General features: G+C 33.7%; 6 protein-coding genes across 8 annotated transcripts; 2 read left to right on the top strand and 4 right to left on the bottom strand.

Moving 5' to 3' along the window:
• The first annotated feature begins 111 nt into the window (after positions 1–111).
• LOC101258191 (E3 ubiquitin-protein ligase At1g12760) lies at positions 112–4,615 on the top strand. Its single transcript, XM_004229784.4, has 5 exons — positions 112–892; positions 1,637–1,756; positions 1,835–1,967; positions 3,942–4,106; positions 4,215–4,615. Exons 1-5 carry the CDS (start codon positions 336–338, stop codon positions 4,389–4,391), a joined length of 1,152 nt encoding a protein of 383 aa, XP_004229832.1. The 5' UTR covers positions 112–335; the 3' UTR covers positions 4,392–4,615.
• An 847-nt stretch (positions 4,616–5,462) lies between these two features.
• On the bottom strand, positions 5,463–5,990 carry LOC101257026 (BON1-associated protein 2). The gene has a single exon (XM_004231121.5). The coding sequence runs from the start codon at positions 5,988–5,990 to the stop codon at positions 5,463–5,465; it is 528 nt and encodes a 175-aa protein (XP_004231169.3).
• Positions 5,991–10,107: 4,117 nt separating this feature from the next.
• Positions 10,108–15,998, top strand: LOC101257600 (cell division protein FtsY homolog, chloroplastic). Of its 2 annotated transcripts, XM_004229782.4 has the most exons (12): positions 10,108–10,542; positions 11,293–11,397; positions 11,627–11,700; positions 11,796–11,854; positions 12,152–12,189; positions 13,289–13,409; positions 13,497–13,565; positions 13,649–13,731; positions 14,424–14,492; positions 14,582–14,644; positions 14,770–14,918; positions 15,677–15,998. In XM_004229782.4, the coding sequence occupies exons 1-11, from the start codon at positions 10,231–10,233 to the stop codon at positions 14,881–14,883; spliced, it is 1,107 nt and encodes a 368-aa protein (XP_004229830.1). In that variant the 5' UTR covers positions 10,108–10,230; the 3' UTR covers positions 14,884–14,918; positions 15,677–15,998. The 2 variants fall into 2 exon arrangements, with proteins under 2 accessions (XP_004229830.1, XP_069143553.1); XM_069287452.1 differs by lacking the exon at positions 13,497–13,565 and having other exon boundaries at positions 10,139–10,542.
• LOC101257897 (uncharacterized) lies at positions 15,976–17,223 on the bottom strand. The gene is made up of 3 exons (XM_004229783.5): positions 16,755–17,223; positions 16,502–16,648; positions 15,976–16,355 (listed from the first exon to the last, which is right to left on the bottom strand). The coding sequence occupies exons 1-3, from the start codon at positions 16,992–16,994 to the stop codon at positions 16,212–16,214; spliced, it is 531 nt and encodes a 176-aa protein (XP_004229831.1). The 5' UTR covers positions 16,995–17,223; the 3' UTR covers positions 15,976–16,211.
• A 526-nt stretch (positions 17,224–17,749) lies between these two features.
• LOC101256725 (uncharacterized) lies at positions 17,750–19,638 on the bottom strand. The gene is made up of 3 exons (XM_004231120.5): positions 18,880–19,638; positions 18,287–18,433; positions 17,750–18,144 (listed from the first exon to the last, which is right to left on the bottom strand). Exons 1-3 carry the CDS (start codon positions 19,174–19,176, stop codon positions 18,001–18,003), a joined length of 588 nt encoding a protein of 195 aa, XP_004231168.1. The 5' UTR covers positions 19,177–19,638; the 3' UTR covers positions 17,750–18,000.
• Positions 19,639–19,821: 183 nt separating this feature from the next.
• LOC101257302 (uncharacterized) lies at positions 19,822–22,734 on the bottom strand. Of its 2 annotated transcripts, XM_004229781.5 has the most exons (4): positions 22,332–22,734; positions 21,435–21,581; positions 20,541–20,728; positions 19,822–20,090 (listed from the first exon to the last, which is right to left on the bottom strand). In XM_004229781.5, the coding sequence occupies exons 1-3, from the start codon at positions 22,578–22,580 to the stop codon at positions 20,585–20,587; spliced, it is 540 nt and encodes a 179-aa protein (XP_004229829.1). In that variant the 5' UTR covers positions 22,581–22,734; the 3' UTR covers positions 19,822–20,090; positions 20,541–20,584. The 2 variants fall into 2 exon arrangements, with proteins under 2 accessions (XP_004229829.1, XP_069143560.1); XM_069287459.1 differs by lacking the exon at positions 20,541–20,728 and having other exon boundaries at positions 22,332–22,687.
• Between the last annotated feature and the right edge of the window lie 515 nt (positions 22,735–23,249).

Genomic DNA, 23,249 nt, shown 5'->3' with positions numbered 1-23,249 from the left:
AATAGAATATCGTAGAGTTCCAAAAGTCGAAGAAATCAAATGACAAATAAAAAGAAAAAAAAACGTGGCGGGTAAGTGTTTTTAATTATTATTATTATTTTCGCAAATGACAGGTCGACAGATGGGAAGTAACATTGTAGGTCTAGAGAGTACATTTCATTTCTATAACTATACTCGATAGATACCAGGTAAAAATCCGACATATATATATATAAATAAACAGTATAATTTTAGTACTTTCATCCAGAACTTTGAATTTCTTCTTTCTCAAAATTTTCTAAATTACAATAGTTCACCGTCGATCCTTTCTCGGTCAATTTTATATTCTGGTGACGATGTCGACGGCGAGAGCCGGTAATGACGATAGTTCTAATGGTGTAGATACGACTCCGTTGCTTACCGATCAGGTTTTTAGGAGCCGACGGTTGGCGCGCCGGGCCCCGACCCTAAGAGGAGCGGCTCGATTTCTCCGGCGAGCAAGTAACCACCGACTGATGCGGGAGCCGTCAAGGCGCGTGAGGGAAGCTGCAGCTGAGCACATAGAGGAACGACAAAGCGATTGGGCATATTCCAAACCTATAGTGATATTGGATCTTATCTGGAACTTAGCTTTTGTGATTGTCTCAGTTTCTGTGTTGATTCTGAGCCATGATGAGTTACCTTCTATGCCTTTGAGGCTTTGGATTGTTGGATATGCTTTACAGTGTTTGCTTCACATGGTTTGTGTTTGCGTTGAGTATAGACGCCGAATTCAGCTTAGCGATTCATCTCCAATTTTGAATTCCGAGCAGAGAAACGCTGCTGGAGGTTGGAACAGTTCGAGTTCCGGAAGTGACAGCGGTGAAACTGGTGATTATCAGTCTGAGGGGCGTCAGAATGAGGATGAAATTAGGTATAATTTCTCTTTGGAGGCATGTGATTTGCTGAGATTTTTTTTCCGGTGGCACGAGTAAATCTTGCTGTTGTTCATAGTTAGCACAGTAGTTGTTAATGCTGTTGTTTTTATCATTTCATTGATTTAATGGAGAAGGGTTTGTTTGTTAGGTTAGGATAGGCATTTTGAGTTGAATACGGAGCAGTATGTATAGTATCTGGTCCAGGTATAAGTTGCTTAGGTTGCTGGAAACGAATTAGTATTGGAAATCGATATTCCTAGTGCATTTGAAAGACATAGGAACTGGTCTGTCAGGTTGGAGAAAGATACTCTTGACTTCTCAACACTGCGGAGTCAAAATTTTCATTAAGGGTTCAAATTATGAAGAAGTTGAAGAGGGTTCAATATCTACTATATATATGTAAATGTACATTAGAAAATAATTTTCACCATGTGTAATTATCTGCCGAAGGATGAACTCGCTGGACCCTTACTAGCTCTGCCCCTGTTTCTTAAGATGTGACTATGAGGCTTGAGGTTATTGAAATTGATGCCTGTGGTGGATAATGAAAGCTTGTCCGTAGTTTTCAAGGAAAAAGATTAAAATAAAGAGAAAAAAGAGTTTGTTGTCAAAGAGTGTCACAATACCTCATTGGTAGTTATTTCCTGTATTTCCTGCCAGTAGCTCATTGTTTCCAGAGGACTGGAAATCATATAGTTGTGCCTCATAATCTATTAGTGATTCTTAACATATTATTTCAGTGTAGCTAAGCATCTGGAATCTGCAAATACCATGTTTTCTTTCATTTGGTGGATAATTGGTTTCTATTGGATATCTGCTGGTGGCGACAGTTTGGCCCGTGATGCACCTCAACTTTACTGGTTTGTTCCAAGCAAGTCTCTGATCTCTGTATTTGTTGTGATTTACTTCGATATGATGTTTATTTGGGTTCTTTGCAGGCTGTGTCTCACATTTCTAGCATTTGATGTATTCTTTGTTGTTATATGTGTTGCCGTGGCATGTCTCATTGGAATTGCTGTTTGTTGCTGTTTACCATGTATCATCGCTATTTTATATGCAGTGGCAGACCAGGTAGTTATGTAAATCTTTTTTTTTTTAAACATTTTGTATCACTTAGTACATAAGAAATTACTTTCTTGAGATTATCAGCTAAAAGACAGTCTGAGAGTGCTAGAAATAGATTGTGCAAGTATGTTCTGGATATCTTATGCTTTTGTGTCATCCCTTTGTATTCTATTATGCTTCTAATTAACACCTCTTTTTTGAACTCATGGTTAGCGTAGATGCTCTATTTTATATGCTATCTTCATCTCAACTCTGTAGTTTGCTTTTGTACTAGACCATAGAGACCTCTTATTTTTTTTTTCAATGAAATCATTCATTGACATGCATCAAGAAGGTGCAGTAAGTACAAAAAGTTGTTAGCTCCTATACATGTATACAACCTAAACTAAGATAGCAGGAGGCAGGAGCTAATAAATGTCTACAATGTCCTTGTATCGGGAACATACAGTTTAGTTTGTCATTCGGGTGGAAAATGGCAAGCAGTTGGTTCCTTATCCAGAGGATATAGGTATAAATTGTTCCCTCTATTTCTATCTAGGTGACATTTTCCATTTTTCGACATTTAAAATATTTTACACCATTCCATTTTTCACAAGTATTTGACACCAGTCTATTTCTATACAACTTTCAAGAAATCAAATTCATTAACATTGTTCAGCTTTTAAACTTTTTTTATTTTTGATGACCGAGAAATCCGCCTGTGACCGGCTCTTCGGTCCAATCACAACCTTCTAAACTCGGTGGATAATGGGCCCGCCCCTCTACCCCTCTCCACTTAAATACCAGACTTCGCTTTGCATGGTGTGGGGCTTGAGCCTGTGACCTAAGCCACAAATCCTCCACCTTTGCCACTCGAGCTAGGCCTTGGGGGCGTTCAACTTTTAAACTTGGATGTGATGGTTTCTCTATCAAAGTTACTTTGAACCATTACATTGATACTTTTATTCCACTATCTCTACTATAATGTATTAGTAAAATCTATACCTTAAACTTTGTGCTTGATAACATATAGTCATTATAGAATGAAATGGAAGTAGCATATTATTTGTAAATGAAAGTAGATAGATTATCATCTTACTAATGCTAAATTGCTAATATGAGATGTTATGCATGATCGAGAAGGTCTTGTGATGTTGCTCTTTAAATGCAATCTTATTAACTGACGGTTCGTTTGGTGTGAGGGATTAAAGTAAATAGTCATGGGATAAAGGCTCGCATTTGAACTAAGAGACCATTGTATGTAGTTGAGGTGGGTGAGGATTCACAAATTGTCTGGTTTCGGGGTCAAAGGTTGGAATGCTCACGTCTTGTATGTAGCTCTAACATGAGATTCACTTTAAGGGAAACTTCAATAGAAGATTTGATACAGTAAATTTCAGATGTTGGTCTGTTTCACCTATCATCCTCCTTATGTCCATCCTGCTTAGTTTGCAAAGCTGGAGTTTACATCACTACTTCTAGAATAAGACAGCTTTCAATGGAACAGAGGTAACAATGTAGAACTGAATTATGTGGACTTGATTGATATGATGTGCCTGATAATTGTAAGCTATGGTGTGATACTGCATCTGTCTAAGTCTGGATTACTTCCAATTTTTCTTTTCTTTTCAAAATGCAAAGCAAAGGTATATGTACTCTACACTGTTGGAAATTTGAATTTGATATTGTAGGTCCTTATCTTTTGTTCAAGTCCCACTTTGTGCTGAGTTTCATGAAAAGAAATATTTTTTGTCTACATTATTCACTACTATCACCGAAATGAACTGGAAGTAAATGAACAGTGTTCCTACTTTAGGATTGATGTATGTACATTTGAATGATCTAATTTCAAATATCGCATGGCTAGTCAACTGTACAGAGAAAGTAACTGCCTTTATTTTCTATCTTATGCTATTGATTGTGTCTCTTGCATCCTAAAGCTTCTCCTTTTACATCAACTGTCTGAATATCTATCTCAAAATTGCTTTTTTCTTGATATAGGAAGGAGCAACCAAGGAAGACGTTGAGAGATTGACTAAATACAAGTTTCGAAGACTTGGTAAATTTGAAAAACAAAATGGCGAGATTCAAGAATCATTTGGAGGAGTAATGACTGAATGTGACACTGATACACCCATTGAGCATGTTCTTCCATTGGAAGATGCCGTGCGTTCGATAAATTTCTTGCTTTGAATTAGATTTTTCCATAAACCCTGGGATTAACTTCCCAATCCTCTTATAGGAGTTAATTTCATTCATTCTTGTCTGTTGCAGGAATGTTGCATCTGCCTTTGTCCCTATGAAGATGGAATTGAGCTGCGTGAGCTCCCTTGTCGTCACCATTTTCACTCTGTCTGCATAGACAAGTGGTTGTACATGAACGCAACTTGTCCTCTTTGCAAGTTCAATATACTTAAAAATGGCAACCAGAGCAGCAGTGAAGAAGCATAAGACTGTAAATGCCTGCCATCAAAACGAAGATCTTGTTGTACTTATGGGTGTTCATACCATATTCACCCATCCTAGCATTCGCTTCTCTCGTCATGTTGTAGTGTGTATTTTTGTGGGCTTACATGTTTGTATAACTTTCTTGTATATCACGTGTAGATGTCCTATTTAATCTCAGTGACATGTATGAAATCTCATAATCTTGAAGGTAGTGAGTGATAAGCGCACAGATTTTCTCCTTTCACCTATTAGGGCAGCTTACACTAGTGTCACCCAACTTGTGCTATCACTTAACCATTAAAAAGATACAATTCTGTTTAAAATAACATAATATACGTATAGCAAAGCAAATTAGATTCGAAAGAAAATGTCACATATATATTTTGAGAAGTGAATCAGAAAACGTTTATTTATTACTACGAAAATTGAAATTTTTTCTTTTCGAACATAAATTTTAGTTTGTAATTTATTTATTTTTGATTGATAGAGAACCAACTTTTCAGATAAATCAGAAATTATTTAATACGGATTATTCACAGTTACTTAATACAAATCTTTTTCCATAACACACAATTCGCTAGCATTTTTACTTTCAAGCAAGTTCATATATTAACAGACATTTCAGCATAGTATAATTCATCATCAGTCAAAAAAATACTGTTAAATAAACAAGTTACACATGACTCATAGACACGAGAAGAAAACTATTGTTATCAAGCAGAAATAGTAGATTTGAAGAGAAAAATGAATCCTACGCACATCTCAAAAGTCAATACTAAAAGTTTTTTCTTGTCCAAGGGTTTTACCAACCCCGCCTCCAGACTGTTTTTACTATTTGTATTATCAGATTCGATTAAATTAGTATTCAAAATTTAGATACCCAAACACCAAACATTTAATTATGGATATTAAAAGGTAGATATGACATGATCAATGATATTTTATGATTTTGAATTGATAGACTATTAATTAATAAACACGACATAACTTTCTGTCGAGTAAAGCAGTTATCAAATTCATCCTAAACATGTCTATACAAATTCAATTTGATAAAATAAATAAAAGAACAAAAATTTAAAATCTCTTCGCCATTGAATTACCTAGAAAATTCCCCGGATAAACGGGCAAACCCGTAACAATCCCACAAGAACCGTTATAACTACTTCCCATATCCACCGGTGCGGCCTTCGTATAAGCCGCAGCGCAGCCGGCCGCACTTTGAGACGGCGCCGCCGCATTTTTAACCCTAACAGAAAAATTAATTATCCCATTCTTCTCCCCCTTTTCATTCCTAAGCCTATAACTCAAAAAATGCAAATAATCTTCGGGCAAAATTCCTCCAATAAAATCCGACGTCGGAACTTTTGCGATCCCAACGGTTTTGATCCCGGAGGAATTTTTACATTGAACCTCCACCGTTAGATGCCGCGCATGCATTGGCAAATCAACGATCAATTTCTCGTTCCACTTTGGAAAACCTCCACCTTCTTTATCCAGTTTAGTTGTTTGGAGGTTGCATGAATAAGATTCTGTTTTGATATTTACGAAGGCGTTCTTCTTCACCGGTCGATTTCTGTTATCTAGAAGATTCTCGCCCGACATTACCGTTATTTCTAACAAACGCGAAGAAGATGATAATGGCTTCATTGTAATTATTATAGTATGTGTATGCAAAAGAATAGTAGTGTGTGTGTATTTATAGATGTGTTTAAAGGAAGGAGAAAAGAAAGGATAGAGAAAGAGAGATGTTGCTTCTATTTGTCCAGTCTGTTACTCGGTTCAATTTTGACGTACGCGTTTGACGTGGTAAAACTGACTTTAATAGATACAAGAATAAATCTTCTATAATTTTTGAATGGAAAAAGAATATACATGTTCATTCGGTCCAAATACATTAATTTTTATTAAATATAGATATTCATTCACTTTGAAAATGAAAAATAATTTATTCTATTCCTAATACTATCATAATCAATTAGTCGTTTTTTAATTTCAAAACGGTAAAATATTTTTATATTTAAAAATGATTTCATAAAAATATTATGTTATTTATTGATTATTTTGTTAAACTGGATATGTATAGATTTTATAGAGGAATATGTCATAATTGTCGATCACTTTTAAATTAATACACTTATTAAAAAATAATAATTAACTTGATAAAATTATTATTTTATTTTTATTAATTATAAAGCGGATAAATTACTTAAAATTTTAAAAAAATTTACCTCCATAAAATAATAATAATAGTGGATGTTGCAGGTGTGCACTTATCACATTTTATCAAAATCCAGGTGGAACATTTTGGCCGTTGCAAAGTAAGTGTGATAACTGATAACTACCTATTTGCTTTATTTCAATTCATAAGCTTTTTTTTTTTAATAAAAAAGAAGGCAATATCAAAATTTATGATTTAAAATAAATGACATATAAAATATGTTTTGGAAATCATTTTCTTTTAGGAATAAAATATATATTTTAAAATTAAAATTATTATTAAATATAAAAATAATTTATTTTTGATAAATTAAAAAAATAAGTCATATAAATTAAACAGAGCAATAGTTTTTTCACTCACAGAGTTGGACTAAATTAACTACTACATTTTTAATCTTGTTTATAGCTCTAGAATAAATTTATTTTTAAAATAATATAGATAAATATTTCTAACATTTACAATATAATATTGAAAAATACTTTTTAAATATTGCTCAATTTTTAGCAAATATCTAGTTAGTAAAAAGAATATAGCTAAATAAATTATATTTTGTACCTATTTGTTTTCTATAAATATGAAAGATAATTAAAATGAGACGGGTAACAATTGTTATTATCTCTGATCACTACTGCCTCTATTTCATATTCGCTATGTCCTTTTTTACTGGTTTAATTTTGATTTTTTATTTATTATTTTCAAATTTTGAATTCACCTACTTCATAATTAATAAAATAAAAAGATAAACTCACCATATTAATAATTATTTTCTTAATATATATCTCAATTTAAAAATAAAATAATAATTAGGAACACAAAAAATAGTAGAAAGTGTAGTTTTAATTATGTCCTTGGAATATTTTTTTTTTTCTGGAGGTGTAATGTGAATCATGATACAAATTATGTATTTCATGGAGTCCTCAATAATAAAGTTTGAGAAATTTCTCTAAAACTGCTTACCATAATTAGGTAGAGTAGGTGGAAAATTCATAATTAAGTACATCAGCTTTTTCTCCACGGTTACATTTGTCATCATCATTAGAATTAATTTAATAGTATGTTGTCATTGTAAATATTTTTACATTGTTAAATCATTCAAATAATACATATAAATAATTAAGTCGTGTGGTCTGGTCCTATTACCCACATATATTTTATATATAAATGTACTTTCAATTAATAGTATAGAGTTATCTTGTTTAATTAAAAAAAGACTTGCAGGGTTGTTTGGAAAAAACATCAAAATTGATCAAAGGACTCCTAAATGGTTTAGAATTTATGCAAAATACTAGTCAATTTGATCATGTCATATTGCTTTCGAAATCATAATACATCATATTATTACGTTATCATATATTATATTCATTTTGTTTTATACTATTTTTATTCCAATCTAATTTATGTTATTTTATTCTTTATTTATTTTACGCAACTTCATTATAAAGGAGTGTCTTTTAGTTAAAACGAAAGATCAATATATTATATTTATATGCAACATTACAATAGCACATATCGCATTACTACTAACACTAAATTGTTCTGCCACAATAGGAGGAGGATTTTAGTGAATTATATAATAGTTTTTGTTTTTTTTGCCTAATAAAAATAGTTCATTCCTTATGTGCATTATTCATTTTTCAAAAGAGAAGTATTCGGAATATTTCTCAAGTTGACGTGAATTATTAGTTTCATCTTTTAAACTATTGACATTTTTAAGAAAACACTTATTTATTTGAACTTAAATACATCCACGGTCTCTCAACATGAGTAAAATATACCCCAAAATTTTCGTCAAGTTTAAAAACTTTCTTAACATTTCTCTCGGCTTTTCATTAATAGTTTCATACTCCTAGGCGTTTGAGAATATTTGCTATGTCATATGACATATCGAGAGTGTACCAGAAGCGTATAATAGGAAATTCACATAGAATTTAAGCTGTTATAATCTGCCAGCAGCTAACCTTGTTTAGCTAGCAAGTCAGTCAACCTGTTTTGTTTCCTTAAAATCATGCTTGATAGGAGGCATTCCCAGCTGTAGGAGTAACCTCCCTGCCTTAAAAGGTTAATAATAGAAAAGTGTCCGGAGTCAAAAAGGTAAAAAAAATTGTCAAAAATTATAAAAGGAGAGATTAATTTTATTTTATTTTATTTTTTTAATTAAAAGAGCAAAATCGCTCCCAGACAAAAAAATTGTTGAATGGTCAAATTTCTATTACTAATTTTTCATAAACGCACTATTCTGAAATCTAGCAAATGAGCATGTTTTTAACAAGCTATAATCAAGGTTTGAAACGATTCATGTGTATTGAACTTTGATTTGTAGTAGATTTTGAAGTTTAAATTTTAAAAACTTGAATTTTTGAATTGTAATTTTGATAACTTTAAATTTTATTTGGACATACATTTCTACTTGGAAATAAATTTGAAATTTTATAACTGAAACTATAATTTTTTTTTGGGTTAAATTTTAAAATTTGATCCAAAATTAATTATCAATCGCACAATTAATTTAAAATTTTGATATAAAAAACTTACAAACTATATAAGAAAAAAATTTCCCCAGTAGCATGGAACAAGAAAGAGAATATATGTAATGAGTTATAAAATTGAAATATTCTAATTTGTTGAAGTAGAATGTCTTATCTCTTCGAATTATCTTCTGTAGATAAGTTATTGGACTGTAATGTGGAAATTATAATATATGAGACTAAATAGTATAATGTGGAAATACGTATATATTCTCAATTTTTTTAATCTTATTCTTTAAAAAAACTTTGAATTAAGAGATTTGAAGAAGAGCACCACAGTTATCAAAATTATTATAAATATGATATGATTATATTATAAAGAAAAATTAAGTAACATACTCTACTTTCATATTTATACTTTTAAAATATTGTGTACATTATAATTAATTAAGAGTTAGATATGTGTACTTTTGCTACTACATACACTAAAATAGAGTGAGAAGCTAGAGGATTTACTATACATTCCGATTTCACGTGAATCACACTATATACATGTATCTACATAAGAGAGGGACAAGTGAGATAAGAGAGAGGAGAGGGAGGACAAGCTGATTTGTTATGTATCTCATATACATGTAAATCCACTTGATTAAAATGTATCTAATTAAATTGCACCTAAATTTTATCCAATGAATTGGTGTTTGATGGTGAAAGACAAAATCTTGAACACACTGATTTATAAAGAAGTTACACAATGGCTAGGCCCGAGACAAAACTACAAAAAAAAAATGAAACTGTATCAATAAAAGCAATCACAATTTATTTATCGCTAAGATACATATAGTAAAATAATTTGCATCTATCAAAATTTAACAAGATTCGTATAATTGCAAGTTAGAGTGTATCTAAATAAGTAATACTAAACTAGTTGATTTATATAAATTTCCTAATTATAATTAAAATAATTCTTAACTTTTTTTTATACAATTATAAACTTTCTAATATAAAAAAATAAACATGCTAAGTATTTCGAAATTATTAGGTGTAAAAATTCTTTTTGAAAACTAAAAGAGAGAAAAAAAAGAATGTTAAAGAGCAATAAAACGGCGTCGTGTGAAGCTGCATTATCTTCTCCATTGCTGCTTCTGAGCTGAACGAAATGGCTTCAACGTTATCTTCTCGTCTCCCACGTCTTCCTTCCAAAACGGTATTCCCACATTCTAACTCCGGTTCAACTCTCCTCCACTTCACATCCAAAACCCGGTTCGATCAGTCCCGGTTTAGATGCTCGGCGGGTCAAACGGGGTTCTTCACGAAGCTTGGTCGTTTGCTGAAAGAGAAAGCCAAGAGTGATGTGGAGAAACTGTTCTCAGGATTCTCAAAAACTCGAGACAATTTAGCTGTTATTGATGAACTCCTCCTTTACTGGAACCTTTCTGATACTGATCGTGTTCTTGATGAACTTGAAGAGGTTTAGTTCCAAATACCCTTTCGATTCTTGCTAAAACTGAAATTGAAAATTACGGTCTGAGATGTTGTTTTAGTTTATAGGAGAAGAAAATGTCGAAGTAATGATTGAAAAGTTACATGCTAGGGGTACTTAAAATTTTGAATAATTTCATAATATTGTGTTTGTGGAAGTCGCATAAAATGAGTAAGTGCAAATGATTTTGCATAAATTGAGATGAGAGGACTACTCTCTTTGAGTTTCCGTTGCTATTTTTGCTAATCTGAGCAATTTTTCGTGTGGTTCCTTAGGTATTTTATGATTTTTCGATGTACATTCCTGATGATTTTCACCTTTGCCCACTATTTGCTGCAAAATTATGTCACAGTCTTAATTATTTGAAACAGGGTTTAAATAATAATTTGGACCGTCTCTCAGCATGGCGTAGTGCTTCCCTTTGTCGTGCTATAATTGCTGTGGAAAGTGGAATTAATATATTATAAAGCTACACGTTATTTAGAGTTGAATGGGAAGTTTTACATCTTTACATATGAACTTCCAGGGAAAGGGAAAGTTTCTTCTTCGATATAGAAACTGTCTCAAATGAATGATCCTGATCCTTATGCCGAGATTAGTATCACTATTTGGTGTCTTGCATTACCTAGTATATTTATGTCCAAATACTGATCGTGCAGTTACTTTAGCTAATTGAATTATTATTTTCTGGCACATGCAAGTGTTGAGGATTGAGACAATCTTCAACTGTGGTTTCAGGTTCTGTTGGTCGCTGATTTTGGGCCGAAGATTACCATAAAGATTGTGGAGAGCTTGCGGGAGGATATATATGCAGGGAAAATCAAATCAGGAAGTGAGATAAAAGTAAGCATGCTGAGATATTCAATTTTTTTCAGTAACACACTGGTCTATGCAATATGCTGTTTTAGAAATAAAACTATTTCATTCAATTTGTTCACGGGGAAAACTAATGACGGCTCATGCTCTACGCATAGTAGTTTTACACATTTATTTTATTGCTTGTTTGTTAATTTTCTGTTTTTCTTGCGTATGGATGTGTTGATTTTGTGAAATGCAATGATATGATATGAAGAGTGTTCTAAAGAAGAGTATCTTGGATCTATTGACTAGTAAAGCACCTAAAACAGAACTCAGTCTGGGCTTCAGGTTTCAACTGCTTTACTAATTTAAATTTTACATTTATCTTAAACTTGTCTTTTAGTGGAGTGAACTAAAATTTGGTGCTTGCTTTTATGTACTAGGAAACCAGCTGTAATCATGATTGTGGGTGTCAATGGAGGTGGGAAGACAACATCTCTTGGTAAGGGAACTAATTTTTGTTTCATGGTAAACCTTCATATTGTTGGTTGGTAAATGAGTCAATGTGCAAGAAAGAAAAGCTGTTATATGTTTGTGGCAACAGTGAAATTTCTCTAAAATCCATTTTTATTGCAAATTTGAGTAGTACTTTTGCCTTTTTTTCTTAATCCTCTTGAGAACATTTGATTTGTAATAATGAGTAGTAAGAGGAGCAAAAAATTCTGGGATGTTCATCACATATTCAACAATTTAAAAATGGCAGTAACTCATGACGGTAACTCTTTTTCTACTAATGCAGGAAAGTTGGCAAATAGGTTGAAGAGAGAAGGGGCAAAGGTGAGGCGAACTGTTATCTTGTAGCTGGCAGCTATGCTGCAGAACTATTAGTGCAAGCCACTTTTCTGTATCACTAAAATATCACTGTGTATTAACAAATATTTCCAGTCAAATTTCTCCAGTGTGCATTAGGTTATGTTTGAAATGATAATTACCAATATTTGTTTTGATTAAAGTATGGCATTGCATTTTAAAGAAATTTTTGGGGCAAGGTTAGACTTGTTAGATATGCTGAAGCTTAAACTCTAGGACTCCAGGCACTGACTCCTCATCTGCTAATATGGAAACATGCTATCGAAATTGGTGGTGTTGAAAGCTTTTATGTTCTTGAGTTGGTTTGAGGAACTGACACAATCATTAGGTTGATCTGTCAAGAAATATCTTGATTAAACTGAAACGAAGGAAGATATTCCTATGGCTGCCTTCCAACCTTGTGAAAATCTTCATACTCATAAGTCATAACAGTAAATATATCTTGGGATATGCTTTCCATTATTAAACCTTAACAACTTGAAACATTTCATGATCCTTCCCTTCGCTTTGAGGACAAGTGCTGATAGTTTTCCTTACGGTCACCAGTAAGTTTTATGTATTCTTTGTTGAATGCCTTGAATCGGACCCGTTACAGCAGAAAGAACGGGGGTCTTGTTGTATTGGGCCCTTAATTATCTGTCAATTCTGTATTTTGGGCCCAAGCCTGTTAGGGCATAGCTTAGCACTATATATAGACGCTATGGCAAACCCTATTCTGTTCTTGTCTCTCCATAATAAAACTGCTCCCCCTCTTCCCCGTGGACGTAGCCAATTTATTGGTGAACCACGTAAATCTGTTGTCTTGTTTTTCGCGTATTATCTCGAATTCCGCATAACATTCTTGTTGTGTAAATCTCTCATTCTTTTACAATCCTATGATATTTAATCACAAAGGAAATTGGTTCTCAGGATATAGTATTTGTTACATTATGAAAAACTCACTCAAACATTCTTCTCTGCCACTTAATTAGAATTAGATGCTATTAGCAGCTGGTGATACATTCTTCTCTACTCATGACAGGATAACTCCTGCTTCTCACACTTCCATTCTGTGGTCTTTCTGCAGATACTATTAGCAGCTGGTGATACATTTAGAGCAGCTGCTAGTGATCAGTTAGAAATCTGGGCTGAAAGGACTGGTTGTGAGATTGTTGTTGCTGAAAAAGAGAAAGCTAAGGCATCGTCAGGTAGCGCTAGACACTAACCCAAATAAAAATGTCAGTGGAAACTTTACTTCTTCCTAATCAAGTGATCTTGAAGTTCTTCCTGAGTAGTTATTTCACAGGCTGTTAAAAGAGGAAAGGAAGAGGGTTTCGATATTGTTTTATGCGACACATCTGGCCGTAAGCTTTGTGAATATGAAAACAACTTTCTTATTCACACTTATAGAGTATCTCTGAGTAACCAAAATTGATAATTTTACCAGGTTTGCACACCAACTATAGCTTGATGGAGGAATTGGTGGCATGCAAAAAAGTTGTCAGTAAAATTGTTAATGGTGCACCTAATGTATGTTAAACTTGAACTCTTTAGCTTTTTTCTTTATTTTACTGTTAAACATCCATCGCGGCTTGTCCCATCTTTTGGAGAACTTGTGATGTTTAAGCATACAATGGAGTCCCTATAATGTACACAAAAGTACTTCTTAACATAACCTATAGTATGTAATGAAGTACCAATTTGAGTTTTAGTGCAAGATCTATTCCCACATTATGAAGTACCAATGTTATGGATTCAAAACATACAAGACCCTTTTCAAGGAAAAATAAAATAGCAGGATTTTAGATAAATTTGATTCTTCATGGGATTTCAGAGCATCTGAAGAGAGCATGGAATAATACTATACAGCTATTTGGTGATGCATTTGGAAAGATAGGAATACGAGGTGTTTTAAACGACAAAAGAACTCAATATTGAAGATCAAGTTAGATTGTATTTTTTGATATCTTTTCAAGTGTAAACATGAATGGGTACAATAGTGAAACCCTATTAAAGTTATTGGAATCTTTTGTATGCATAACCATGGTTGTTTTATCCTTTTACCTTTCTTAGTTATTGGCTCCTCTTTGTCATCTAAAATCCAATTTCCCGCCCATTCTATTTACCGTGCTTAAATTCTTTTTAGACTGACCTAAACTTCTCTTGTTGCTGAATGGAAAACCCTTGTCATAATGTAAGAATAACATATTGAACTTTTGCAGGAAATCTTGCTAGTACTGGATGGAACGACTGGTTTAAATATGCTTCCTCAAGCAAGAGAGTTTAATGAGGTAATGACCCTTGTCAGCTTGTTATTCTGAACCTCTATATGTTGCATTAATTAGTTCAAGGTTCTTCATGAAATTGCCTTCTTCTCTAGGTTGTTGGAATCACTGGGTTAATATTGACTAAACTTGATGGTTCTGCTCGAGGTGGCTGTGTGGTATACTTTGAATTCTCCAAATTTAGCTCATTTTTCTTTTATGATTTTGTTGTGGTTAAATTTGTCTCTCTTAAAAACTGAGAAATTGCAACTAGTTAAATGATCTCAAACTTCTCGCATTGCAGGTCAGTGTGGTTGATGAGCTTGGTATTCCTGTAAAATTTGTAGGTGTTGGGGAAGGTGTAGATGACCTCCAACCATTCAATGCTGAGGAATTTGTTGATGCTATCTTCCCATGAGGCATGATTCAGTGACAGTTTCTCCTATATTCTAAGTATGTCACTATATTAAATATTATGGCATATGACTGTGTGGTCTTCCAATCTGTATTTAGTTTGAGTTTTTATGGTGATAGAAAATGTCAAATCCCAAAACTAATCTATATATTCTTGGCATCTCAAACTGATAGTTAGGTGAGGAACTAGTACGGCTACAAGACAAATGAGAACACTTTTCTAACGGAATGCTGTTTGTCATAACAGTGTCAATATGACCAATACAGTCTATAAGATTCTGGAAACATTCATTTATTATTTGTGCAGTTCTAGTTAGTATATCAACTATGGGAGCCTAAAATCCTAGTGTGGTATATTTCCTTATTTCGGAGATAATCTCACTTAGTGTAGATCAATGTGAATACTTTAGAATCAAGAGTATCCAGAGTGAGGAGTAGCTGTCAATGAAACCGGAATGAAGACCATTAGAATTTAGGTTCAAATCCAGTTTAAAGCAAAAACTTATTTGGTGATTTCTTTCCATTTGCTTGAATTTGATGGGTAGAGTTACTGGGGAATCAATGCATCATTCTATTATTTACTGTATAACAATCCATGTAGTATAATTCCTATACAAATAGTTCGTGCAGTGGGAACATATAATATATGATTTACTGTAAATTACCAAACTAAAGCAATCAAATATTCTGACACTAGCTTGATGCTAAAGAATGCCTTACTCTTGGTTCTGGTAGTATCATTTTCTCATCGTACAATAAGCAATAGCTTTAATACCATAATTATTTTTTCGTCTCAGGTGAACTCTCTGGTGTTAACAAGACACAAACATTTTGGCGAGAGAGGAGTAATGAGACATTAGAAATTTTTGTCTTTAACAGAACGTGTGCCTTATGCTCCTTTGTTTATCTAGATCTGCTCTATTTCATTGAGGATGTGTCATCAGAAGAGACACTTAGTTGTCCAGTACGACTGATGCCATTAGTTGCATCGCCTTTTTTTAAAATCAAAAGATCAGTGTCATCTCCTTGTCATTGTTGCAGTATTAAGTAGTAATACAGCATTGTAGTTAAAGTGGAGTTTCATTGGACACACAGCTAATACAAGATTGATTTGCATGATTTTCTCTTTCAATATATCATGGTTCAATTGTGTACTTCATCAAGCAACACTTCAGTTACAAAGACGAAACAGAAGACAAATAAGGGAATTTCAGATAATACGAGATATTGATATGGTGATGGCAGATACGACACTCGAGATTATATCAATGATCTGCAATTGTACATGAGCTGGATCTGCTGAACAGGTTTAGCAAATGTGTTGAGTTGAGTTCATAAACTTGCGATGGGCATGTGATAGAATGTTGCACTCGAGGAGTAGACCAATTTCTTCGAGTCCTTGAGCTGAAAATCAGTTGCAACTACAGTTGTGCTCCTTCCACTCTTAATAATAGACCCATCTACGATCACCTCTGCCTAGAGTGGGACACAAATACAAAAGCAAATAAATAGGAAAGAGACCCTTTTATGATGTGCATTTGGTCTTTACCAAATTGTTACTATACAATAAGTTGTAGTTCTATTGAGGTAAAGGGAGCTTATATGAAAACTTTAATACTCACATTGCTTTTAGCAGTAGAAAGATACGACATTCTCAATTCTCCAAGAAAGAGCTTCTTATCCTTTCCTACAACAGTTCTAGCACAGGCAATTGACACCGTCTCTGCGACAGCTCCAACTGCTCCTCCATGCATGCTACCATAAATATTCTGAGGTTGCACACTTTGTCATATTAGAGTGAGGGCAAGCCCATCCAACTAGAAGAAAAGAAACAGAGATTGAACAGAAGTGAAAATCAGATCCCAAATATTTTACCGAGATTGCAGATTTGACAGATAAAATGCAGGAGACTTTGCCAGGATGGATGCTGTGGACCTTGAGACAGCCGCGAGTGAGTTCAGAGAAAGATTCATATCCGGCCGGAAACTTGTCCCCGTGGAGTTGCACGCGGCTGAGGAGACGATCCGCCAAGAAAGCGGCTTCCTCAGATAAATCTTCGGAGATGATTGTGTCTTTGGTGAATGAACTCTTCGATTTCGAACTCTCTTCCCCCATCTACCAAAGGTTCAACTCTATATACCTAAGCAATTTGCTATCCAATCAACAAATTTAATTTTGAATATGTATATGGACTGATATACTGTTCATTCCATTGACCCCTAATTCGCCATAACCAATCAACAAGGTGTTAATATAATATAAAATAAGTGAACATCCAGGAACGGGACCACACTGGTTTCCAGCATAAACATTTTTTTTATTACTTAATTTTGTCAAAACATATGGGTATATTCCATCACCAAGTCATTAAATATTCCACTTGGCTAGGAATAGAAATCCAAAAAAGCAAGTCCGTAATATACAAAACTAAAGCGATCAAATATTATAACACTCTAATCATTAGAACTGGGCTACTTGACAGTAATTCACCAGCCACTGGCTCGATGAAGAATCTCTCCAGAATCTGTATCATTTTCTCATTGTACGGTTAGTTAGTCCTCAGGTGAACTACTATCTGGTGTAAACAAGACGAAATAAACATTTTGGATTGAGAGGAATAATGAGACATTAGTTATTGTCTTTTACAAAAAGAGTTCCTAATGCTCCTTTATTGTCTAGATCTCATCTATTTCATTGAGGCTGTGTTCATCAGAAGTTACATTTAAGCCGTCCAGGATAACGGATGCCATTAATTGTAAATAAAAAAAAATCTGCTATCTCCTTGTCATTGTTGCAGACATGCAGTACAAGTAGTGATACAGCAGTCCAGTTAAAGTGGAGTTTCATTGGACAAACCACTAATACAAGAGTGATGTACATGATTTTCACTTCATTCTATTTCAATAAATCATGATTCCATTGTGTATTTCATCAAGCAACACTTGATTACATAGATGATACAGATGACAAATAAGGTAATCTCAGATAATGCTAGATGTAAATATTGCTTTGGGGATTACAGATAAGAGTACTCTTAAGTCTCAAATTCATCTAATGATGCTATATGAGCTGCTGAACGTGTTCAGCAAACGTATCTACTTAATGTGTTTTGAGTTTTAAGTCATAAACTTGCGACAGGCATGTGATAGAATGTTGCGTTCGAGGTGTAGACCAATTTCCTTGAGTCCTTGAGCCGAAAATCAACTGCTACTACAGTTATGTTCCTTCCACTCCGAATGATAGACCCGTCTATGACCACCTCTGCCTAGAGAGGACACAAATATAAAGGTAAATAAATATAGGGAAAGAGAAAAGAATGAAATCTCCTTTTATGATATGCAATAGCTCCTACCAAGTTGTTAGATCTAGTGACATTGAGGAGGTAAAATGAAAGCTTTAATACTCACATTGCATGGAGCAGCAGAATGATATGACATTCTCAATTCTCCAAGAAAGAGTTCCTTATCCTTTCCTACAACAGTTCTGGCACAGGCAATTGACACCCTCTCTGCGACAGCTCCAATTGCTCCTCCATGCAACGTACTATAAGCATTCTACAATCCAGTACAATAAAGAGGTTGCACACTCATCACATGGCAAATACAACTTTGGAAGGCAACCAGAAGAAAAAAACAAAAGCACAAATCAAACAAAGCCGTTGTGTTTTTCTGCAAAAAGAAGATTGAAATTTACTCTTTGCTGGGCATGTACAATATAACACGAGTATTCAATATTGCGGTGAACCGAGAACAAGCAGAGGTTATGCCCTAAATCCAAAAATCAGCTCAATCAAAAGCATGTAAGGGACTCCTAACCATTTCTGCACAGATGATTGTTCACAAATCGAACCTGTGATTTACATACATGTCATCAAAAGATGGAGCAACTCAACCCTTCAATTAATTAGGCAAAATTCTTTACTCGACAAAACTGGTAAGCCCTAGAATTTTCAAAAAGGGGGGTTTGGTAGACGTTAATTAACCGAAACATCATCTATTACCAATATTTCAGGTTTGACAGATAGAATGCAGGAGATTTTTCCAGGGTGTATAGTGTGGATCTTGAGGCAGGTGCGAATGAGTTGAGAGAAGAAATCCTTAACATCATTATATTGCTGGGGAATTTTGTAACCGTCCTGTAGAACGTGCATGAAGAGGATATCAACCAGAGCAACGTTCTCCTCAGATATTTCTTTCGAGATGATTGTGTCTTTTGTGTATGAACTCTTCCGCTTTGAATTATATTCCACCATTATCTTCTCCTTCTTCTTGTATTCTCCAGCAATGGAGCAGTACATAGTCTGTTTTAATCCCTATTTCATTTACATTTTGCAAATGCTCCACAGAATTAGTTAAGACAGCTCAGCTCAGATGTGACTTAATTGTGGTCATTATCAATTTGACTTATCAGGTTTGTAGCATATAAATCATTATAATCAAGTTATTACCTGATTAATCGACAAGATTGTGTTGATCATTTCTTTCATAAGTTTGTTAGGTTTTATTAATCCTTTTTTCCTAAACATAGAAATGCTTTTTTTGTTTAAAAAAAAAGTTAGAACTATTATCTTTGGAAAGCATATGATGATAATGGTGTTCAGAAATAATATCTTGCATTTCTTAAATATCAGCATCAATATTGGGTTATAAATGTTGATAGAAGAAAGTCATGTTCGTCTCATAAAATTCAACATCTCAATTCTAATAAATATTTTCATAATATATAGTTCAAATTTATGCAAACAATAAATTGTACCAAAAAAAAATTACTTTACTTTTTGAGTTATTGGTCAAACCGAAAAAAAATCAATAATCCAGTATCATAGGATACCTAACAGTTAAAAATCCAAAAAAACAAGTCCCCGAACCATTAACTCGATAAACCTATTTTCAGTTTGGTTTATGGGTGTGACCCGAAATTTGCACAGCCCTAGCACAAAATATAGGTACAAGTACATGCTGTTTACTCATCTTAGATTAATGGTTTGCTTTCCATTTACATTTCTTAACATTACTGAGTTTGTAACTGGACAATGATGCCAACATAGTATCACTATTTAGCAGAAACGAAGACGGTTTATTTACAAAAACGTTTCTAAGCTCCTCTGATAGAGAACACATCCTCCAGTACTGACAGCTGAACTTTTCCCGATTCTAATGAAGTTTGGAAACTTTGTAAGCCTTCCAACATTGAGACATACCTTGTATTAACCTGTTTGTCAACAGAAGAGATTTTGATGTAGTTACTTTTTATTCAAAAGTACGTGCAAGTGCAAAATGTTAAACAGACATGACATTACTTCTGACAATCACAGAATATTGCACGATTTTAAGGTGTCGAAAGGGTAGTTGAACACCAGAATACAATTAGTACCATGTAAGCAATGGCAAAGGGAACATAAGTTTTGGAACTGATACACATCAATACATCGTGAACCAAGATGATTGAAGAATGTAGTTTGCTTGAAATTTGACAAAGCTCCACAAAAAGTACTTTAATATTTTATAGCCAAAGCTTGTCAACGACAAGAAATTGGACATGTTATCAGATTCCTGGAACACAGTTACTATAACCAAAAGAACTCAAATATGAGGCAACATGCACAGAATGAAAAGGCCACAGAAGTTATCTGGATACATATTGAAGAACTAATATACCTACCAGCAGGATGTCTTTAGCTTAATGTGTTGCACCCCAGGTCTTGTTCATAAACTTGCTACAGGCACGTGATAGAATGTTGCCCGAGAAATGTAACACAGTTTCTCAGAGTCCTTTAGTCTAAAATCCAGGGCAACTACAGTCAGGTTTCTTCCACTTCGAACAACGGATGCATTAACTATTACTTCGGCCTGTGAGTACCCCCAATCCAAAAGAGAAATAAATTACTGAGAAGGCAAGATGGGTGTTGTACCTCAACACATAAATATTGCAGACAAATAGCTAACTTATCATGTTGATATATTTTTATACCTCAGTAAGCAAATACTCCATCCGCTTCATATTACATGGCCCTCATACTTGTAATAGTTGTTTCGATTTACTTGTCCAATTTATGAAATCAACAGAGTTATTTCTTATAATTCCCTTTCAATCCTTGATATTAAGTAACTAAATAAAGTAGTAGTAGTAGTTAAATTTAGAGATCCAAAGCATCATTAATAAGGATAGTTTAGTAAAAAACATCTTTAATATAAAGCTTTCTTAAGGGGTGCGTCAGGTCAACAGGGGCCAAGTAATATGAAATGGAGAGAGTAGCATGGTCAAAACAAGACAATTCAACATGACGGCTGTGTTCCTACTTTGCAAGTCTAGGTTAGTTCTATGACTTTCTCATCTTATAATTCCATATGCGTTTGTCGCGTCTGCTGTTAAACAAATAAACATCTATGCAGTATTTATAAAACTGTAAGAAAATTCACACACGCTCAGCACTGTAGCAGGTGAAAAGAAAAAAGACCACCCAAATCTTGACATGCTCTTCCTTGATGCTTAAACTGCAAGCAACGCATTAACACGGAGAATGCTGAGAACAAAACAAATGCCTTAAAGACTCACATTTTCAGGAGCACTAGAGAGATAAGATATGCTTAATTCTCCTAGAAAGAGCTCTTTATCCTTTCCCACGATAGTTCGAGCACAGGCAGTTGCTACCCTTACTGCTACATCTCCACCTGCTCCTCCGTGCAATGAACCATAGATATTCTGCAAGGAAATAAGTAAACCAATGTATTCCAATACTTTATTTCGCCGGTAACAGCTAAAAGAACGAAAAGAAAATAGTATACACTCAACGCAATTGAATAAAATGCAACTTGGAAGTTGATAGTATCCGCAAAAAGATTGCACCATTGCATGAGGCAGAAAGCACGCACATGGATGGTGAAGGAGGTCAGATAGAGATGTCAAGTAATATGAAATGGAGAGAGTAGCATGGTCAAAATCAGGGGCTAAGTAAAGGAGACTCGTAGGATTCTGTCTCAGCACATTGAGTGGAATAAAATCAGTTGTTTCAATTCCAAGGTAAATGTGTAAAAGTCCATTGGATGGAATAGATTAAGTGGAAGTTTCACAATTGGGGATACCTCAAATCCATAGCAATACCAACGCCTAAATGCATATGCCATCTGACATCTAAAAGTTCAAGTCTTGAGAATCTCAACTTGAACCACCTCCTTCAATCTCACTTATATATCCCTCAAAATGATATTTGTCCCCTAACCACTTCCAACCATCCACAAAAAAACGAAAGAGAACGAGCCCGGATCAGTGGGAAGGTACGAATCCTCAATAATCAATCTGTTCCATTTTGGGTCAATTACATTTTCAATTCTAAAGAATTAACTTTTCATTTTCAGACAAAATTAGGGATTTTCCAAAATGGGTATCAAACAAAATTCAAGAAAGACTGGATCTTTTCAACCAAATAACGTATTCAAAACAAGAATCGTTTACCATGATAGGAGGTTTGACAGAGACAATACATGAAATCTTGCCACGGTGGATATGTTGAACCTTGAGGAGGCTGCGGCTGAGTTCAGAGAAAGAATCCTTAGTGTCATACTGAGGAGGAAAGTTAAGGTTGAAGACCCCCATGCCTTTGAGGAATCTATTGAACTTAGAAATAGATTCTGCAGACAATTTTTCGGAGATGACACTGTTTTTGTTCTCCATACGAGTTGGGGCTGAGCAATTTTCACCCATCTCTTTGATCTAGGTAGAGTAATCTTTGTCGTCCTATAATATAGGATAAATATAGTGCTTCTTTGGTGGCGGAGGGCATCTCCGATCCACTGCACCAAATTTTACATCAATTTTTTTTATTATTTATTTTATTTATAAATAACTTTTTTCTAAAACAATTATTATATATATATATATATATATATATATGTACATTGCATTATTTGTTAAATTTATATGTTTGCATTCTAAAATTTTGTGAAGATTAATTATAATTTATAGTAGAATTAATATAAATTTAATTTTTTTAAAAAAACAAATATAAAAAATTAATTTATAAAAAAATTAAATTTTATATCTAAAATTAATATTATAAAAATATTACATGAAAAGAATTTAAATATAGAAGAGATTTAATTAAAACATATGATTTATATAATGTTAATTAGAAGTTTATATGATAAAACAATATTATAATATTCAAAAAATTATTTGGAGTGATAGTGTTACATCAAATTTGGTGTAAAAATTGGGTAGATTGGAGTTCAAAAAATTAAATTTTACACCATATATTGATTTTGAATAAAGTTTGATGTTGGGTTGGAGATGGTCTTATAACCACGGATATCAATAGCCCATATAATAAGTTATTCCTTGATTATTTATTTTAGAATAAGTTGCTCATTCTGT

The sequence above is a fragment of the Solanum lycopersicum genome, chromosome 1 (genome assembly GCF_036512215.1).
Source record: "Solanum lycopersicum chromosome 1, SLM_r2.1".
Lineage (NCBI taxonomy): Eukaryota > Viridiplantae > Streptophyta > Magnoliopsida > Solanales > Solanaceae > Solanum > Solanum lycopersicum.
This window is presented reverse-complemented; position numbering and strand designations above follow the sequence as displayed.

Coding starts and splice junctions, on each gene's coding strand:
- LOC101258191 (XM_004229784.4), top strand. CDS start 336: ATGTCGACGGCGAGAGCCGGTAATGACGATAGTTCTAATGGTGTAGAT. Junction 1,757..1,834: donor GATGCACCTCAACTTTACTG/GTTTGTTCCAAG, acceptor GGTTCTTTGCAG/GCTGTGTCTCACATTTCTAG. Junction 4,107..4,214: donor TTCTTCCATTGGAAGATGCC/GTGCGTTCGATA, acceptor TGTCTGTTGCAG/GAATGTTGCATCTGCCTTTG.
- LOC101257026 (XM_004231121.5), bottom strand. CDS start 5,990: ATGTCGGGCGAGAATCTTCTAGATAACAGAAATCGACCGGTGAAGAAG.
- LOC101257600 (XM_004229782.4), top strand. CDS start 10,231: ATGGCTTCAACGTTATCTTCTCGTCTCCCACGTCTTCCTTCCAAAACG. Junction 13,410..13,496: donor GAAAGCTAAGGCATCGTCAG/GTAGCGCTAGAC, acceptor CTTCCTGAGTAG/TTATTTCACAGGCTGTTAAA. Junction 13,566..13,648: donor TTTATGCGACACATCTGGCC/GTAAGCTTTGTG, acceptor TAATTTTACCAG/GTTTGCACACCAACTATAGC.
- LOC101257897 (XM_004229783.5), bottom strand. CDS start 16,994: ATGGGGGAAGAGAGTTCGAAATCGAAGAGTTCATTCACCAAAGACACA. Junction 16,649..16,754: donor CTGTCAAATCTGCAATCTCG/GTAAAATATTTG, acceptor GTGCAACCTCAG/AATATTTATGGTAGCATGCA. Junction 16,356..16,501: donor TTTCTACTGCTAAAAGCAAT/GTGAGTATTAAA, acceptor GTCCCACTCTAG/GCAGAGGTGATCGTAGATGG.
- LOC101256725 (XM_004231120.5), bottom strand. CDS start 19,176: ATGTACTGCTCCATTGCTGGAGAATACAAGAAGAAGGAGAAGATAATG. Junction 18,434..18,879: donor CTGTCAAACCTGAAATATTG/GTAATAGATGAT, acceptor ACTGGATTGTAG/AATGCTTATAGTACGTTGCA. Junction 18,145..18,286: donor ATTCTGCTGCTCCATGCAAT/GTGAGTATTAAA, acceptor TGTCCTCTCTAG/GCAGAGGTGGTCATAGACGG.
- LOC101257302 (XM_004229781.5), bottom strand. CDS start 22,580: ATGGGTGAAAATTGCTCAGCCCCAACTCGTATGGAGAACAAAAACAGT. Junction 21,582..22,331: donor CTGTCAAACCTCCTATCATG/GTAAACGATTCT, acceptor ATTTCCTTGCAG/AATATCTATGGTTCATTGCA. Junction 20,729..21,434: donor TCTCTAGTGCTCCTGAAAAT/GTGAGTCTTTAA, acceptor GGGTACTCACAG/GCCGAAGTAATAGTTAATGC.